This window comes from Microtus pennsylvanicus, chromosome 13 (genome assembly GCF_037038515.1).
Source record: "Microtus pennsylvanicus isolate mMicPen1 chromosome 13, mMicPen1.hap1, whole genome shotgun sequence".
Taxonomy (NCBI): domain Eukaryota; kingdom Metazoa; phylum Chordata; class Mammalia; order Rodentia; family Cricetidae; genus Microtus; species Microtus pennsylvanicus.
Window position 1 is genome coordinate 75,858,598 of NC_134591.1, and position 17,687 is coordinate 75,876,284.

The 17,687-nt window shown below is 52.8% G+C and overlaps 1 protein-coding gene and 1 long non-coding RNA gene across 2 annotated transcripts in view; one reads left to right on the plus strand and one right to left on the minus strand.

The window, feature by feature from the left end:
- LOC142833723 (uncharacterized) overlaps positions 1–8,484 on the plus strand; it is a 28,944-nt gene extending 20,460 nt beyond the window's left edge. The window contains exon 3 of the long non-coding RNA XR_012907439.1: positions 8,402–8,484. This is a non-coding gene — a long non-coding RNA (uncharacterized LOC142833723). The remainder of the gene's footprint in view (positions 1–8,401) is intronic.
- Disp3 (dispatched RND transporter family member 3) overlaps positions 5,064–17,687 on the minus strand; it is a 46,335-nt gene continuing 33,711 nt past the window's right edge. Inside the window, exons 13-21 of the mRNA XM_075945412.1 lie at positions 17,189–17,373; positions 15,382–15,512; positions 15,118–15,290; positions 14,243–14,369; positions 13,661–13,806; positions 8,583–8,742; positions 7,884–7,997; positions 7,289–7,455; positions 5,064–6,289 (exon numbers count right to left, since the gene is read on the minus strand). Of these exons, the coding sequence (XP_075801527.1) occupies positions 5,927–6,289; positions 7,289–7,455; positions 7,884–7,997; positions 8,583–8,742; positions 13,661–13,806; positions 14,243–14,369; positions 15,118–15,290; positions 15,382–15,512; positions 17,189–17,373 (1,566 nt within the window). The 3' untranslated portion in view covers positions 5,064–5,926. The remainder of the gene's footprint in view (positions 6,290–7,288; positions 7,456–7,883; positions 7,998–8,582; positions 8,743–13,660; positions 13,807–14,242; positions 14,370–15,117; positions 15,291–15,381; positions 15,513–17,188; positions 17,374–17,687) is intronic.

Consider the following 17,687-nt stretch of genomic DNA (forward strand, 5'->3'; position numbering starts at 1 on the left):
TCTGAAACTGCAAGCAAGCCCCAATTGCATGCTTTTATAAATTGCCTTGGTCATGGTGTCTCTTCATAGCAATAGAACAGTAACTAACACAGCCGCATCATGAGAGCTCATCCGGTTTCTCATGTAGATGGAGGTTTAGTGTGTGTGTGGTATTCAGGCAGCATTCACAGTGAACACATCATGCAAGAGCTTGGACGCCCATCCTCTGCCTCCATGGTGCACCTCCCTAGTGGAGGAGCCTGCCAAGCAGCAGGTCCTTAACAGCACAGAAGGAAGGCTAGGTGCTATGTGTTGACGAACCTACACTTGCGGTCCCCACAAAGGCTTCTGGGTGAAGCCAGCTCCTGCGGGAGAAGATGGCACTACACAGTGCAGTGGCTTCAAGATGAGGCTAGCCCATGCAAAGGCTGGGCTGAGTTGTGGCTTCAAGATGAGGCTAGCCTGTGCAAAGGCTGGGCTGAGTTGTGGCTTCAAGATGAGGCTAGCCCGTGCAAAGGCTGGGCTGAGTTGTGGGTTCAAGATGAGGCTAGCTTGTGCAAAGGCTGGGCTGAGTTGTGGGTTCAAGGTGAGGCTAGCCTGTGCAAAGGCTGGGCTGAGTTGTGGGTTCAAGATGAGGCTAGCCTGTGCAAAGGCTGAGCTGAGTTGTAGCGTTGCTCATGTTAGGGGTGGAGCTTGGTTAGTGAGGCCTGAAGGTGAAGTCGAGTGGCATGAGATGATGGGGGGCATGACAGTGAGACCCCAGAAGCTGTGTGAAGAACCCCCATTTGAACTAGAGCTTCCAGGAAGTGCTTCAGTTATTGCTGCCAGAGTGTTGCGTAACCAGCATCCCCAAACACAGGATCTTTCTGTTCTAATCATGTATTGTCCACTGGGAGTCTGATCTATGCTAGCACCATCGAGGCTTGGTGGCAGGCCAGAGGAAGGGTTAAGCTGGTCCTGCAGGCTTCTCAACTTCCTGGAGCCAGTAGGCTTGGGGACCATGTCTTTTACTCAGAGAGGCAGAAACACAGAGGGGCAGCTATATTTCAAACCTTTACTGCTTCCTGCTTGCGGTATTCCACTGACTAATGTGGGTCCCACAGCCAAGCACACTGTCACAGGGAAAGAAAGCATATTCCGCCCCAGTCAGAAGGACAGCTGGGGAGGGAATAGCTCCTGCTTATTGAAGAGCTTTGGGATGCTAAACACATCCATCTACTCAGGGTTGGGAGAGACCTGTCTGATAAGAAAGACGACAGGGAAGATGGCGTGACAGGTATTAGTGTGGCCAGGACCTGGGCAAACATCATCTTATTAAGGCACAAAGACCACGCTCAGTAGGTATTATTCTATTTAACGGATGAGTGAGCAGGTAAAGATGGAATTGTGACTTGCTCAGACACAAGGCCAGCAGGGACAGAATGAAGGAGCTATTGTGAGAGCATGGCAGGGGGGCAATGAGCTGAACTCTGACCTCCTGCTACCCAAGACAGCCCGTTCTGGGCATCCTCACTGCCCCTTCATCTACACCTAGGCGTGGTGTGGGGGAGGGGGTATCAAGACCATCGTTGCTTTGATCTCACCCCAGTCTCTCTAGCTCCAACCCTGTCCTTGCTTGGGAAAGGTGTCGGGGTGGGTACCTGGCATTGGCACCAGCAGCTCCCGGGAGGGTATCAGATGCAACTAATGCCAGCTTGTGTTTGTTGAGGCCTTTAGTGGGACCCCTCTCTCCCTCCTGCTGCTGAAGCGAGCTTCTCAAGAAGCCGGTGTCAGCCACCCCACTCTTTACAAGAAAATCATCTACATGATCGATTCCTGCAGTCTGAACACCGAGCGTGCAAAGATTTATGGTAGGAGGCTTTCTCCACGGCTCTCTGCCTCCGAGTAGCATCCCCACCCCGGTGCACACAGGTAACCACTGTGCCGTCTCTCCCTGTATTGTTCTCCAGAATTATTTAATGCATATGCAAAAATGAAAAAAAAATAAGTACAGGTTCTCTCCTGTTTGGGTTTTGCTCAAACACATAAGCTAGTGGATCTCACAGTTTTACAACCTCTCCTCTCATTTAATCTTCGCTGGCAATTTTTCCATCCCGGCACCGAGGAAACTCCCTCGTTAATTTTCGGCTGCAGAGCACAGACCTATGGAACTCACATCCCCTGTCCCGGTGCTGATGGATGCGGAAGGTTCTGGTTCTTTGATAAACCGGACCAAGCTTCAGCACATACCTTCTGCTCTCTGCCAGGGTTAAATTTACCTGCAGGATAAATTTGCAGGAGCAGGGGTGCTGAATCTGAGGGGCGGCATGGCTATCACTTGGTTACACACAGACAGCCCTGCATGGTTGAGCAGATTACACACGCCGACAGGCGGTACCTGAGAACTCGCTTCCCCAGAGCCTCGTCACCAAAGTCTACCAGGCGGCTAGAGAGTGGGCTTCTGTTTGGAAAGACTGTCGTTGTTCCCCCATCCTCCCCAGGACAAAACAGCATCCTCTGGCAGATGGGGAGGTGGGCACAGCCTTGTCCATTCTCCCAGCTTGTGGTCAGCTAGCAAGGAGGACAGGGGCACATCTCTGGCAGCAGCTTCCTTAATGGGACAAGACGAAGGCACTTTCTGAGGCACACTGAGCATCCTCAAGGGACAGGCGGCACCCCTTAAGAGCAGAGTAGGCACCCCTAAAGCAGCAATCATTGACATCTGGGCTTGGTAGAGAAGTAGGGCCAAGGGGTCTTTGGTGGGTGAAGGGATTTCACTCCCTCAGACCTCACTAGTGCCCTTGGCCCCTCCTTCGTACAGAGGGCTGTCACCTTGGCACACCGATGCCTGCACATGGTGGGTCCCCCCCCCCCCCGCAGGCTGGTTACTGAGCTCAAGTGAACAGAGATCTCATTAAACTCAGCGAAGCTCATTAAGACTGCAGCCCACATTGGCGTCAAAGGAAGGTCAAGCCTCTATTCACGGGAGCTGGTGCCTCTGGGACCCAGTGGTGCCAGAGCTCACAAAGAAGATGAAGGGGATCAAAGAGGCAGACAGCTGTGTGGCCCAAGTTCCCTAGGGCACCCAAACTGTTACCACCATCTTCTCCCAGGCCTGCTTCTGCTTTGGGAGAACTGCATGGGAACTGGGTCTATCAGCCCCTACACAGGGAAGAAGTATGACTGAGAAAGTACAGTTGGATGTTGAGACTGCCATCCTTGGAGGAGACAGCAAGCCTGGCCAGAAGCCACTGTGCCATACAGACTTGCCCTCTCTGATACCCAGACTGCGCATCTGTACATCAGAGGCTAATTTATAGGCACCCCAGGGGTCACAGAGTTGCCCAGAAGCTAGGGAATCTGAGCCACAGTCTCCTCCATCCTCGGCCCATCTATCCAGCATCCCCATAGCCCTCTGAAAAGGTAGCGGTCCTGGGAAGAATGAGCTATTCCTTTGAAGTAATGGGCCAGGCAGGGCTCTCCCCGAGGAAGCGAGCATCAGGTAGAGGGCATGTAAATGAACCAGCTCTGTATTAAACTGGGTTATTGGGAAGGGCTCAGGAGACATCAGGCCTTCTGGGATATACTGTCAATCTGCCAGGCCCCTCTCCGACTCTCTCGACCTGCCGGCCATTCATTAGCACCACACTCATGTTGTAGTCAGCTAGAAGGGCCCTGTATAGACAGCTACCACACAACGAGCTCCAGAAGCCCTGGGTCAGGACCAGCCTGCTCCCCGGGACCTTTTCCCCAGTGACAGGCCTCCCGCGGCTCCAGCTTTACCAAGAGGAGAGTATGTTAGGCAGCCCCTGAGCTTGTTTCAGGAGTCTAAGAGCAGGCTCCTTGGTCTGACTGTAGCCTCCAACCCCCTAGTAATATCGCCCGCCTTTGTGAGAGGTTATATGCTTTCATGGTTGAGGATGCACCTTGGGGACACACTTAGGCTCCACGTCTGGCTCATGATCCAGGAAATCCCATCTCTTATGTGCTGGCTCTTTTGAAAGCATCATCTATACCTGATGACCAGAAGAGCTGATTCCTCCTGGGTGTGGTAGTGCAGGGGCAGAAGCAGGTGGACCCCTGAGTTCAAGGCCAGCCTGTCTGTAGAATGAATTCCAGGACAGTTGGGCTACTCAGAGAAACCTTATCTTCAACTCCCTGCCACTCTGCCTCAAAAAAAAAAAGGAAGAAAGAAAGAAAGGAAAAGACCAGACTGTGTGTGACAACCCTGCCCCTGTGTATGATGTCTGGTCCTGATGTCTAGTTCCACAGACAAGAGCTTATTGGGGGTGAGGTCTCTGAAGCCAACAAGGTTAAGATGGAGCCATTAGGGTGAGGTCACCTCCAGCATAGCAGATGTCTCTCATAGAGAAGGTTGAGGATATAAAGTGACAGGCACATAGAGGCCGGGAGACGCCCAGCAGCCAGGGGAGGGGGGCTGGACCAGATCCTCTCTTTGGATCCCCAGTGGAAACAGGTCTGCTATGAGAGCTGAGGGTCTTACATCTGTGATGCCATCATGGCCCCTCAGGAAAGAAATACCAACTCTAAGAAGAGCATCTGCTATATCACAGGCCAGCCCGTACCAGGGATCTTTCCATTTCTTCATGGTGGATGGTGGGTACAAAGGTTCGACAATCCCCCAACAAACACTGGGCGCTAGGCCATGCCAGGTGTACACTGGGCAAGGACACAGTGGTATCTGTCCTGCATTCCAGCCCCCCCTTCAATATCTACTAGTGACTGGGTGAGCTGGTGTGTAGACCACCCCGGATTCCTTTCTCACCCTCAGGGATCTGTCCCAGCTCAAGCCGTGTCCAGCTTTATATAACTCAAAGGTCACGTGTTTGTTCCCGGGAAGGCCAGTGTCTGTCACAATGCCAGGCTTTCAGAGATGCCCAACGATGGGGCTGAATGGGTCCCATAAAGTCAGAAGCATCTTCTGAGCCCCAACCCCCACTGGGAGGCCCCAGCCTCACACTGAGCCCAGAGTGCTCCATCTCCATACTGGACACCCCCATCTGTCCAGGTCCGGTGCCACCCTGGGTGGGGCTGCGCGTGAAAACTTAAGTTATTGCATTATTAAGAACATGATGGAGCCAGTGAGGCTGGAAATGCTTGTGTTAATAGCAGTGGTTTGCAGTTTCGTCTCACTTTAATAGGGACCATCTGCCGTGAGCAGGCGGCTGGCACAGCCAGCTCCTCCCCGTGCGTGCAGCACCCCAACACACATGAGTCATCCGTTCTCAGTCAGGTGAGGGAGATGAGGTTTAGGAACTGTGGGGGTAGCTGAGCCAGAACTCCAGGGAGGGATGTTGAGGCTCCCTGGAGGTTAGGGCTGGGGCTAGGACATGCATGACCCCAGGAAGTGCTTCTGTCTCTGCTGGCCTGGACACAGGCCTGGCGATGACTACAGGGTCATCAAGCACTGGCTGCATAAAGCTGAGGGGGCGTGGCTCAGGGGGTGTGTCCCCCTGGATCCGCTGTGCTCTTCTCGCAAAGGCCCAGGGAGACCTGTGCTCTGAGGCAACTTCGGCTCTGCCCTGATCCAGCCACAGGGCAGCCCCTGCCTCCTGGTGCCTCAGTTTCCACATCTGTAGAGTGGGAGTCCTGAAATGTCCACCCAAGCAGGCCGTGAACACTGAAGCGGCATGAGAGAAGACCCTGGTAGGGAGCCACCTGCTTGGTGGTGACTAGATACGGGAGGAGGGCAAGCATCCTCCACGACCGGGCAGACCTCAGTTGGGGAGAGAGGATGGAGACCAGAGAGTATGGAGCTGTCTGACTCCACTCCCAGTCTGAGCTGTGATGAAGGTGGTGTGGCCCACACAGCTCTGAGTCCCAGTTCCACGAAGCCTGCGAGCGGAACTAGTTGGAACTGGGCCAGGAAACGGAGAGCCTCTGCGTCTCAGCTCCCCTCGTCCTCGGCTGCAAGGTGAGATGCTGGAGACGGGACCCAAGCACGGGGCTATAGTGTAGCCCCACTGGGCAGGGGGATCTTGTAGCCGCTGCGCAAGAGCACAAGGCAGGCACCCAGCCCCAAGGCTCCCGCCAGCAGCACGGCACCCAGGGCCTTGAGGAAGGAAGTCCTGGTCCGGGTGAAGGAGCCCGGGGCCATGATGCCCAACAGGGCGGTGCTGACGGTGAGCGTGTAGAGAATGGATACGCCCGTGTTGAGTGCCACGATCTTCCCAAACTTGGCGAATGGGGCGATGATGCAGAAGAAGAGCGGGACGGTGGCGATGACGGTGGTGAGGGCGCTGGACACGATGGCCACGCCAACATGCCGGACGGCCTCCAATGTCCTCCACTGGCGCTGAGAGCTGGCATCCTGAGGCAGTGGAGAGAGAGTGGGGAGGGCTGAGCACCCACTGCAGGCATTAGACCTGGGCTTGACTTTGTGTATGCGGGTGAGCATACACTGCTGCCCCAGGCTGGCTCTGCCTGAGACTGGCTCCCACCTCTAAGTGGGACTCTCACAGGGAGGGTCATAGGGCACAGACATGCTGAAAGGATGTAGGTAGGAGGATATGCACAGTGGATCCTTATACATGGGGGCTCTGACTGGAGTTATTCCAGTCTTTCAACCTGAAAGTGATTAGGAGTGTAGCTGACTTAATTCTGTCACCTTTTGGTCCATGTCTTCACATCAAACCTAGGACAGGTAGCTTTAATTGTCTACTTGATACAGCCTAGCGTCACCTGGGAGAAAAGTCTCAGTGAGCGGCTGTCTGCATTGGGTTGGGTTGGTGGGGATGGTTAACAGATGTAAGAAGACAAGTCTACTGTGGGCAGCACCACTCCCCAGGCAGGGGAGGTCCTGAGCTGTGCAATAGTGGATAAGTCAAGCTGAGCTCAAGCAGCAAGCGAGCTAGCAAGAGAGCATGCATTCAGTTTCTCTCTGCTCTAGACTGAAGAAGTATGTAACCAGATGTTTGAAGTTTTTGCCCTGATCCATCTATAATGTTGGACCATAAAGTGGAGTTATAAAGCAAATAAATGTTTCCTCCTCTAAGCTGGCTTTTGTCGGGGGGATTTTATCACTCAATAGGCATTTAACTAGAGTAACCCCACCTCCCATCCCTTCCTTAGGTTCACAGCAAGCTTTGGCTGTTACATGACCCAAGGGCTGCAGGGCTGTGCTCGCATGGCTGGAAAGACACCCCGTGCTTCACAGGGCTGTGGACTGCGACGCTGCATGTTGGGAACAGCTCCTAGGATGCAGCTTGCCTGTGGGTGGAGTATGGGATGTTCATCTGTTCTTATGGGCCCTCCCACTGACCCAAGGTGGGAGCTGAGTCAGGGGTCAGGCATACACAGGACAGCTTACCTCAGCCTGGTGTGGGGGTAGATTTTCCCCAGCTAGCAGATAGCCTTCTACCAGATGGACACAGTAATCCACAGAGGAGCCGACCAGGATGGAGAGCGAGATAGCCTCCACGGCTCCCATCTCCCAGCCGCTCCAGTACATGATGGTCACCACAAGGCAGACAATGCCTGCAGGAGGGACGGCAGAGGTACACTTAGACATCCCCCTATCCACGTGGTCCTAAAGGGTCCCTAGGAAACGGGGGCATCCAGAGTCAAGAGGGACGAGGGTCAATGGCAGAGAGAAGGGAAGAGATGAGGGAGGGGGTGGGTACAGCAGCGGGTCACTCACCTGAATGATGGCACAGAGATACCTGGTTCCACTCAGGGAACACAGGCATGTAGTTTCTGTGTGTCACGGTCACATAATGCCAAACTGAGGGTCTTTTCATAGGGGTGAGAATGGCAACAAGGCCTTTTCTAGGACTGGGTGGCCAGAGGCTCAGAGGTCCAGAAGACTCTTCCCTGGTCCCACTCCCATGAGCCCGGCCTGTTGTCGCCTGCCCCAGACCCTTACTGACCTCATCCCCAGGACACATCACCCTTGGCACACATACCCAGGATACTGAGGAGCACAGGCAGCAGGAGGAGGACATGGGTGGTGAACACGGCCACCGCGGCCACACAGATGAGAAGCGAGAGGACCAGGCCGTACAGGGCACTCTGTACCCCTGCAAGGGAGGAAAGAAGGGACTCAAGGGCTGCAGTGTGAAGAGACTGTGTCCTTGACCCCAGGACAGAGGTTATTGGCTTTGTAGGAAGAGGCAATCACAGCTAGTTTCGCCATCTTGAGCTTTTCTCTAAGGTCTGCCCACAAGCAAAATTTATTTGGAGTTCAAGGAGTTAAACAGGGCCCCAGAGCAGAGCAGACCCTAGGAAGGGCCATGACCCTACTTTTAAAATTATTATTGTATGTGAGCCCATTGATCCAGCACACAGGTAGGGGTCAGAGGGCTTAGGGGAGTTCGTTCTCTCTTTCTGCCATGGGTTGGGGGACTGGCTCAAACGATCAGGCTTGCACAGCGAGTGCTTTTATCCGCTGAGCCATCTCACTGGTCCAAACGTTCCTTTCCAGGTGGCCAAATTCAAGATCACACATGGCCAGATGCCACCGGCAGGAGAGGACCCACACTCTGGCCTCTCATCAGTAGTCTGGCCTCTCATCAGTAGTCTTGGGTTCTGAGCCAGGACTCGGGATAGCAGCAGAGGAATGGCTACTCACAGCCGGCCTGCAGGAGGGTTGGACTCACACCCACCTATGATCTCCATGAAGATTTGCTTCCAGTGCTCGCAGGTCTGGAAGCCTCGGCGCAGGGCTGAGCCCTCAGGGAAGGTCTGCAGCTGCTGCCGGAGGAAGCTCTCCCAACGCAGGTAGTCCGAGTAGGTCTGGAAGGAGGACTTGCCCTTGTATGTGGTCTGCAGGGGACATGGGCTGGTGAGACTAGTGGGTCTTCTTGCATTTCCTAAGAGACAGCTACTCTGTGGCCACCAGCGGAGGTGTCCTGCGAGAATGTGGGGGCTGAGCCATCCCCCATGAGCTGCCGCTGGCTCTGAACCAACATAATTCTCTCTTAGACTCCTCCATGCTTCCTCATGTCACCCTCTGCCTATTCGGGAAGCCCCTCCACGTGACCCTAAGACTGGTTTCTTTCTGTTCATGACGTGCCTCCTCTGGGCTCTCAGAACATCTGGGCAGATGCTTGCCTCTTGGCTGGTTATGCAAGCTTGCAGTGCTTGGGCAGCCTGCTAGCTCACAGTGCACAGCCCTAAAAGGGACCTAGAACTTTCTTTTGTGTTGCCTCACTGACCTAGTTCTGCTATGATCTAGACTCAGCATGTCTACTCACAGGTGTGTGTGTGTGTGTGTGTGCACATGCGTGCATACATGTGAGTGAGCGCTGCTGAGGTTCAGCTGGGAAGGGGATGACCTGCTTGGTCGTGGAGATGTTCAAGGGCATCTCCAGTCTCAAGTTGGCTGTGGCATCAGCTTGTAAAAGGGAAGACGGTTCCACCACATGCTACGAGACGGACGGATCTTGAAGGACATGTTGCTCATGAAAAGGACAAATCTGTGATTCCATTTATATGATATATTTAGTATAGTTAAACACAGGCAGAAAATAGAGTGGGGGTTGCCAAGGGTTGGGAGGAAGGGCAAGAACTTGGCGATTAATGGGGACAAAGCTTTTGTAGATGGATGGTATCAACGACAGTACAACTGTGACAATGTATTTTTCTTTCTTTCTGAGACAGGGTCTCACCATAAGGCCCTAGCTGGCTAGAAATTCACTATATAGGCCGTGCTGGCCCTGAGCTCACAGAAATCTACTTGGCTCTGCCTTCCAAGTACTAGGATTAAAGGTGTATGATACCATGCCCAGTTGCCAATGTCACAAAAAATTTTATGTTTAAATATCATGGGAGGTCTGCCCCTTTCTGAACGGAGATGGAGGAGGAGTGGATGGGGTGTGTGTGTGATAGATGGAAGGTAGAGGAGGGAATGGGAGGAGAGGAGGGAGGGGAATTGTGTGTAAAATGAATAAAAAAAAGTCTAAAATGCTGGGATGGCCAGTCTTCGTTGTCAATGTGACTAGATTTAGAGTCACTAAGGATTCGATGAGACACACCCCTGGATGTGTACGCTGAAGGTATTTCCAGGAAGTTACAGTATTGAGAGGAAAAGACCCACTTTGGGTATGAGTGGCATTGTCCCATGGGCTGGGGACCTAATTAAATAAATGTTAGGAAAATACTTCTGAAATGCCCATATTCTTTCTCTACTTCCTGGTTCACCATGACAGGAAACACTCCGTTCCACCACCCTGTCTCAGTCATGAGGGAGTAAACTCTTCCTCCCAGTCAGGTATTTTAGGTCATAGTGATATCAGAAAACTGGTACCAGGAGTGGGGTTGTTACTGTAACTAACCCTGACCATTAGTTCTTATGCCCCTAGAAGTTTGAAGGAGGAATTAGAAAAACTCTAGAATGTTCTAACCAGAGTTTATTGGGCCATTCTGGTTGGAGCTTGGAAGATCAGAATGCCGACAGGAATTTGGACAGTAAAGACTGTGTGCTTGAAGTTTCAGAGGAAGCAAGGACTCCTTTGGAAGTTAGACTTTTATTCATGTTATATTCTGGCAAAAATCACTGTCTACATCTTGTCTATTTCTCTTCATGGATAATTTTTAATTATCAATTTGAAATACCTGCAATGACCTGAGAAGAAACTCTCAGTGAGAAGCTGTCTGGGTCAGGTGGACCTGAGGGCATGTCTGGGGGATTATCTTGATTATATTACTTGAGATGAGAAGACCCACTCATCTTGGCACCATTATCTGAGTAGGGAAGCTTGAACTGTATAAGACTAGAGATGAGGAGGTGGAGAGATGGCTCAGTGGTTAAGAGCACTGGCTGGTCTTACAGAGGACCTGGGTTTGATTCCCAGCACCCACATACTGGTTCACGACCATCTGTAACTTCAGTTCCAAAACATCTCATGCCCTTTTCTGTCCTCTATGGGCACTGAATACATGTGGTATACAGACATACACATAGGCAACACTCATACATTAATAATATTAATAATAATAATGATAATAGTAATAATTTTAAGAGAGTGTAGAGATGAGCTCACACACACATGCATTCATTACTTTTTGCCTCCTGACTATGACGGAGGTGTGCCCAGATGTCTCAAGCTCCTGTCATTGTGACTTATTATGACGGACTGTGGCCTGGAACTCGGAGCTAAAACACACCTTGTATCCCTTGGGTTGTTTCTGTCAGGTATTTATCACAGTGTGACGGATAGTTTCATGTCAGCTTGACACAAGCTAGGGAACCCCAGCTGAGAAAATGCTTCTGTTAAGACTGGGCTGTAGGCAGGCCTGGAGAGCATTGTTTTAAATTAGTGATTGATGGGGGAGGGCCCAGCCCGTTGTAGGTGGTGCCATCTCTGGGCAGGTGGTTCTGGCTTCTATAAGAAAGCAGGCTGAGCAAGGCAATAAGCAGTACCCCTCTCTGTCGGCCTCCATGTTCCTGTCCTGTTTGAGTCCCTGTCCTGACTTCTTTCAATGGACAGTGATATGGCAGTATAAGGCAAACTCATCCTTACACCCCCAACTTGCTTTTGGTCATGGTGTTCCATTGCAGCAACAATAACCTTAACTAAAACAAACAGCAACTGGGAAGATATTAAGCAAGTCTCAAAACATGGTGAGAGGACTCATTTAAGGGTGACGGATTAATTAATTTAGCCAAGGAAGTTCCAAGGCACAACATTGAGGCTGTGGCATAGTTAATGCTGCCCATTTTTAGCCAAATTTATGGTAAAAAATGAGCATTCAAAAACAAAAACAGAGTAGAAGGATTCGAAAAACATGGAGTCTTCTCACAAAGGTAATCAACTGAAAGCTGTAGGAGAAGGATTGTTTCATAGATTAGCACTATCAAGGAAGCCCAACCATTTTGAACTAGGACAATAGGGAAGGAATTAGACTCTGGGGCATAAAAGTGATAGCTCGTTTGGAAGATTTTCCTTGGCAAACACAGGACCACCCAGGGAAGTGTTTTTCTGAGTTCAGCCACCTGGGCACTTAAAGGCTACTGAAGCCATGGCCCAAGGGGGGGCCATATACTGCTCAAGTTGGTGTCAGACAGTGGTATCATCCACACGTGCTGGTTTGCAGGTATGCAGGATGCAAGAGGCATAGGTCATGGAGCCTCACAGGGGCTCACAGTTGAGCGCTTCCTTGAGTCTCAGAGGAGACTCTGAAAGCAAGACTTTTGAAAAACATCAGAACTGTTAAGAATAATTTTTTTTTTGAGACAAGGTTTCTTTGTGTAGCTTTGGTGACTGTCCTGAAACTCTCTCTGTAGACGAGGCTAGCCTCAAACTGAGTGCTGGGATTAAAGGCCTGCACCACGACTGCCTGGCCAAGGATCATTTTTTTTTTCATTGTGAGATGGACATGAGCCTAAGAGGGGGCCAGGGTTGGAAGAATACAACTTAAATGGATACATTCAGGTGTCAAGATGACAAAGGGGTGGACTTGTAACACATTATCTTTATTGTTAATGTCATGGTGTTTAGAACCGCCTAGGAGAGAGCGTAGGTTTTAGGTTTCTAGAGAGTACTGAGTGAGGTGACTCACCTTGGATGTGCATGCCTCCCCCCCCCCCAGACTGGGGTCCCAGGTGCAACAAAAGAGAGGGCCATTGGAACCACCATTCTTACTATGTTACTCTGTTTCCTGGCCTATCCGGTGTGTTCTGCTGCATCTCCCTCACCATGGTGAACTGAACCCTCCCAAACCCTGAGCTGGAATAAAGATTTTCTTTCATCAGTTGTTTCTTTTTTTTCTTTCTTTGAAGAGGGAGGGTAATCAGCAACAAAAAGGCAACTAATTCAGACACTAAGTTTTATAGAGGAGGAGAAGAAGAGGAAGAGGAGGAGGAAGAAGAAGAAGAGGAAGAAGAGAAAGGAAAAAAGAAAAATGAAAAGGTTAGGGGTCTCCAGCCCCCTGACCTGCACCAGTGGCTTCATGGTTTATAGGACAAGTGACATTGACTGTGGGAGGGTGCATGAGTGGCCGGAGAGTAAGCACTCGCTCCCGCTTGTCACCTGGTCTCAATTTTACCACTCCTAGCAAGATGTGCTGTCCCCATTTATCTCCATGGAGCTATGTCTCCATAACAGCCAGACTGGGCTGGGCAGGGGAAGACTTTTTTTCCTCCAAGACAAGCTTTCTCTGTGCAGCCCTGACTGTCTTAGAACTTGCTCTGTAGACCAGGCTGGCTTCAAACTCACAGAGATCTGCCTGCCTCTGCCTCCCGAGTGCTGGAATTAAAGGCGTGCGCCACCAATGCCCAGTTATGGGAAGGCTTTTAAACCCTGCTTTGTAGGCGGAGAATCAAAGGACAGAGGGAACTGGGGACCTGATCTACAGTGTCACTGGCACCAGGATCAGGTAGAGGCTGGGACCCTGGTCTGCACAGGGAGGCAGCAGGACACCAGGGAGGGAGGCCAGACCAGGTGATATGACGGTGTGCATGCATGAGTACACTTATTCCTGTACCTCCCTTGGCGGAGCCGAGGGAACATAAAGATGAAAGAAAGGCATCTCCTGGGCCCCTTTCCTCCCACAGACAGTTAATCTATGTGGCAGAAAGGACGAAGCTGTGTAGTCAGATGGGTAACGCTTGCCACTGACAACTGCTAGCTGTGAGCCTCAGGCCAGAGCCGAGGTATTTTTCCCTGGTGGGGCAGAGAAACAGGAGTGTAGGGGGACATGCATTCAAGACAAGCACACTACGCAGCGCCCCCAGGCTCACCGACTCAAAGGCCATGGAGATCCACTGCACACGGCCCTCCTTGACACCCACCGCCCCGTGGGATAGCTGCCCTGGCAGCAGGTTGGGCTCAGGCAGCTCCTTACACTCGGGGTGCAGCATCTGCAGGAAGGAGGAGATGCTGTACCCTGTAGGAAGAAGCAAGAGGAGGTTGTGACGGGAAGAGTGGCCAGTACCACACATTACACCCCTCACCTGCCTCTCAAGCTTCCGATGTGTCTGTAAGCATTGGGCAGTGTCACTGAGAGACCTACAGCCTCACACTTGCTGCTGAGGTGGGAAGTAACATTTTGGGCCACCTCAGCCAGGTAGTCTTTGGACCAGCAACTGAGCTTGCTCTCAGTTTTGGGAGGGCCCCCCTCCCCCGCTTGAGGTATTCCTATACATTACACTAATACACATATCACACCTTAGGTGTGTGTGCCCATCCACTCGCAAGCCCGTGCATATCGGGAAAATGTTTGTATGGAGTTGTGAGCGTTGTATAGGCACGCTCCAGCACAGACATCCAAACACTAGGCATGCACTATCGCGCCGTGTCATGTGAACCACGATCACACATACCTGAGGGCAAGCACTGGGCCCCGCCCGGCTTCACCAGCTCCGAGTTGCCCGCGATGGCCTTGCAGAGGCGACACAGGTGCCCGATTTCTTTGAAGAGGTCAAAGCTGCTGTCGTAGATGACGCTGCCCTTTCCCAAGGAGACACACCGGCCCGGGCACTCAGTGAGTTGTGGACTCAGTCCCAGGCTCCCCTTTCCCACTGTGGGCTCAGACCCTTCAGCCGCTCCCCTTAACTTTATTACCATGTCACCCCCTCATGTGGTGCCCACTGCTCCCCTTGCTCTTGCCCTTCTGGTGCCTCTGCTCCAGTAATAGCTCATCCCGCAGTCCCCTGCCCTTGTCTCTGTTCTTCCTCTCAACTGGACACAATGCTTTCCTCCTTGGCTTCCAGCCCGCCCTATCTTGCCTGCCTGTCCCCTCCTCGGTCTCCCACCCCTGTTCTGCAGACGGACACTGGAAAGACAGAGCTCAACTTCTTCCTTTTGTTACAAACATGTGCTGCCATGTCTGTGCCCAACCCAAACATGACCTCTAGTGACATTTTAAGTACACCTGCAAGGTCGTTCAATCACACATGTTCAGTGATGTCTCCATACTTCACCCCGGAGGAGGACCAGAGGACAGGTTTCACATGTGACTCCTCTCATCTCTGTTCCCGCCCCTAAAGGGGCCATATAGCCAGCGCGGGTCCCCAAATGTACCCATATTCTTGAGTAATTCTCAGTCAGTTCTGCTCAGTCCTCCAGGGGAACAACGCCCCCTCAGGGCTGCCATGAGTGTATATGAAGGACTGGACGGGCAAGCCATGCACATGTGCCAGTTTTCAAGGTTGCTGCTGCAGCCGGGCCCTCCTACACCTGTCCAAAGTGGCCGTACCGGGTCCCCGATAACGTGGTTGTCCATCTGCTGGGTGCGGTTGATGCCAATGATGCCGAAGACCACGAAGACCATGGCCCCGGTATCCACCAGTGGCCGCACTGCTGGCTTCCCACAGCCTGTGTTCACACAAGGGTTGAAGCCAAAGGTGGCAGAGATGCGGGCCTTGGGCACTGCAGGGGGGAGTCAGAGCCGACACTGAGGGGAGGGCCCAGGCTTCTGAGGCCCCCCTCGGTCCCCCCAGGGATGTGCCCCGACAAGTACCTTTGTCACTAGGCACGAAGAAGAAGCCTTTGGTGGGCCCATCGGGGCTGGAGCTGAGCAGGCACCCGGGTGGCGCCACACACAGGCGCCCGTGGAAGGGGGGCTTGTGAGACTGGGCAAAGTACAGCTTCCTGTGGAGGCAGGGAGGCCAGGCTGAGTAGGGAAGGCCAAGAAAACTCAAAGGATGTGAGGTGAGGAGGCCTGGCTGGCCTAGGAAGTCCAGGAAAGGTCGGGGAAGACGAGGCAAGGAGACCATTTCAGGGGTCACAGAGGGTGGGAACCAAGCTGTGTTTCCCCTGGCACAGGAGCAGAGGGTACCCAGGGCTGGGAATCTCATGGCTTGCTTTATCCCTGCCTTTGCCAAGACTAGCCTGGCCCTGATCAAGGCTCTTCCCCCGGCTCTCAGTCTCCCACACTGGCACGGGTTGGGGAAGCACAAATGTCCAGCTTTGGAACAGCCCTCCAGAGTTCAGGAAGGACCTAGGGCCGGCTTTAGTGTCCCACCTCAGCAGCCTATAGACCCTTTGAAACCCGAGGAGTCAAGGAGCCTTGAGTTTGCCACCGGCTTCTAGTTTCTTCTAGAATGCTCATCCAGGGAGCTGCTAGGCTCCAGGCCACATCTGTGCATACAGAACAAGCCCAGTCCTGGGCTCGGCAGCAGTCAGTCCACCCTGAGACAAGGATATTTAGCGGAAAGGACCCCGCTAGAGCCACCTCAACACCCGCTGCCTCCTGACTTCACCTCTCTGCTCCAAATGAAGTCAACCCGTGGTGATGGGGGAGCTGAATGCCTGATGCCAGTTCCCAGTCAGACCACAGTGCCCAGGAAGCACACTTACCATAGGCCTGGCACTGAGATACCCTCCTGGAATGGGGCTGGGCTGTTCCCGAGTGTGAATCCTAGTCTGCCAGCATGCAGCTGCCACTTGGTAGTCTCCTGTCTCCCAGAGAGGTGCTCGCTACCCCATCCTGCCTCCAGCATGTGGACACACAGCTCACATTTGGTGTTAGTGAAATGAATGCCTGAATACTTATGCCAAGACAGCCTTACCTGATAAATAAGGCTGTGTTCAGAACACAAGGGTATAAAGCTGGGGACATATCTGCCTTGGGGGCTTGAGACTCCATGTGGTGCAGAATGCAGCTCTCATTCAGCAAGAATTAGGTGCCTGCTGCATGCCGGGGGGGTGGGGAGACTGAGTGTAAAGCAGAAACTGCACCAGATACAGTCTGCGCCATTCCCGGGCAGTGTAGGAGAGGGCGCAGGAAACCAGCTGCTTGCTTATTACAAGTGAGTGAGAACCTCGGACAGGAAGTGTGTCACACACTCATCCGGCCAGCGGAGACCTACTGAGTGCCAGACACCACACCAAGTGTGGGATGCACCAGAACAACCTCTCAGAGCGCCCGAAGGGCACCTTTCCTGGGGTGGGACAGGTCACCTGCCAGACGAACATGCCTGCATGGAGAGTTTGGGGTGATGTGGGATGGGGCAGGGGCTCTGCTCAGGGACAGCCTCCCCCAGGGGGTGACATCAGGCTAGAAACTTGGATCTGGAGAAGTGAAGCTCAGAAGGACTTGAGCAGAATGTTCCGAGTACAGGATACGGTGACCGCCAATGCCCTGAGGTGGATCCAAGAGATGGCCATGGTGACAGGAAAAGCAGAGCTGACAGGAACAGTGGCAGACTGGGCTTGGGGAATCGTGGGCCCGTAATCTTTGCTAATATCTCCTTGCCTAGACTGAGAGAAGCGAAGAGAAGCAATGGTCTGGGTGGTGCACACAGGTCTATCTGCCTGGCTCTTACCGGGTATGCTGTTGCTCCTTGGTGGCCACGTAAAAGCTGAAGTCAAACTTCCAGCCCCGCTTGGCGTCGCAGGCCAAGGCCGTCACCATCCATTTGCGGGAGGGGCTCGCCGCCTGGAGCAGCCCTACTGTAGACATACAAGCGGTCAGCTTCTTGGTGAAGTCACCAAAAGGCGCTCTATACACCTAAGCAATGGGTTGACAGAGACAAGACACGTGACTCGGGGAGGCTGCCTGGGCCTGCCCGGCCTCAAGGTCTGTCCCCTCCCTCCTTGGCCTATCTCCCACCCTGTCCTGCTTCCCAGAGCTCAGAGGCCTAGGCTTGAACTTGAAAGCTGGGCAACCCTTCCTCTCTCCCTTTGCTCCCTTTCTCTCTGAACCTCATTTCTTTCCACCAAGAACTCACTGGGCTAGGCCTAATTGTCGACTTGACACAACCAAAAGTCATTTGGGAGGAGAGTCTAAATGAAGGACCCTCTGCACTGGGTTGGCCTGTGGGG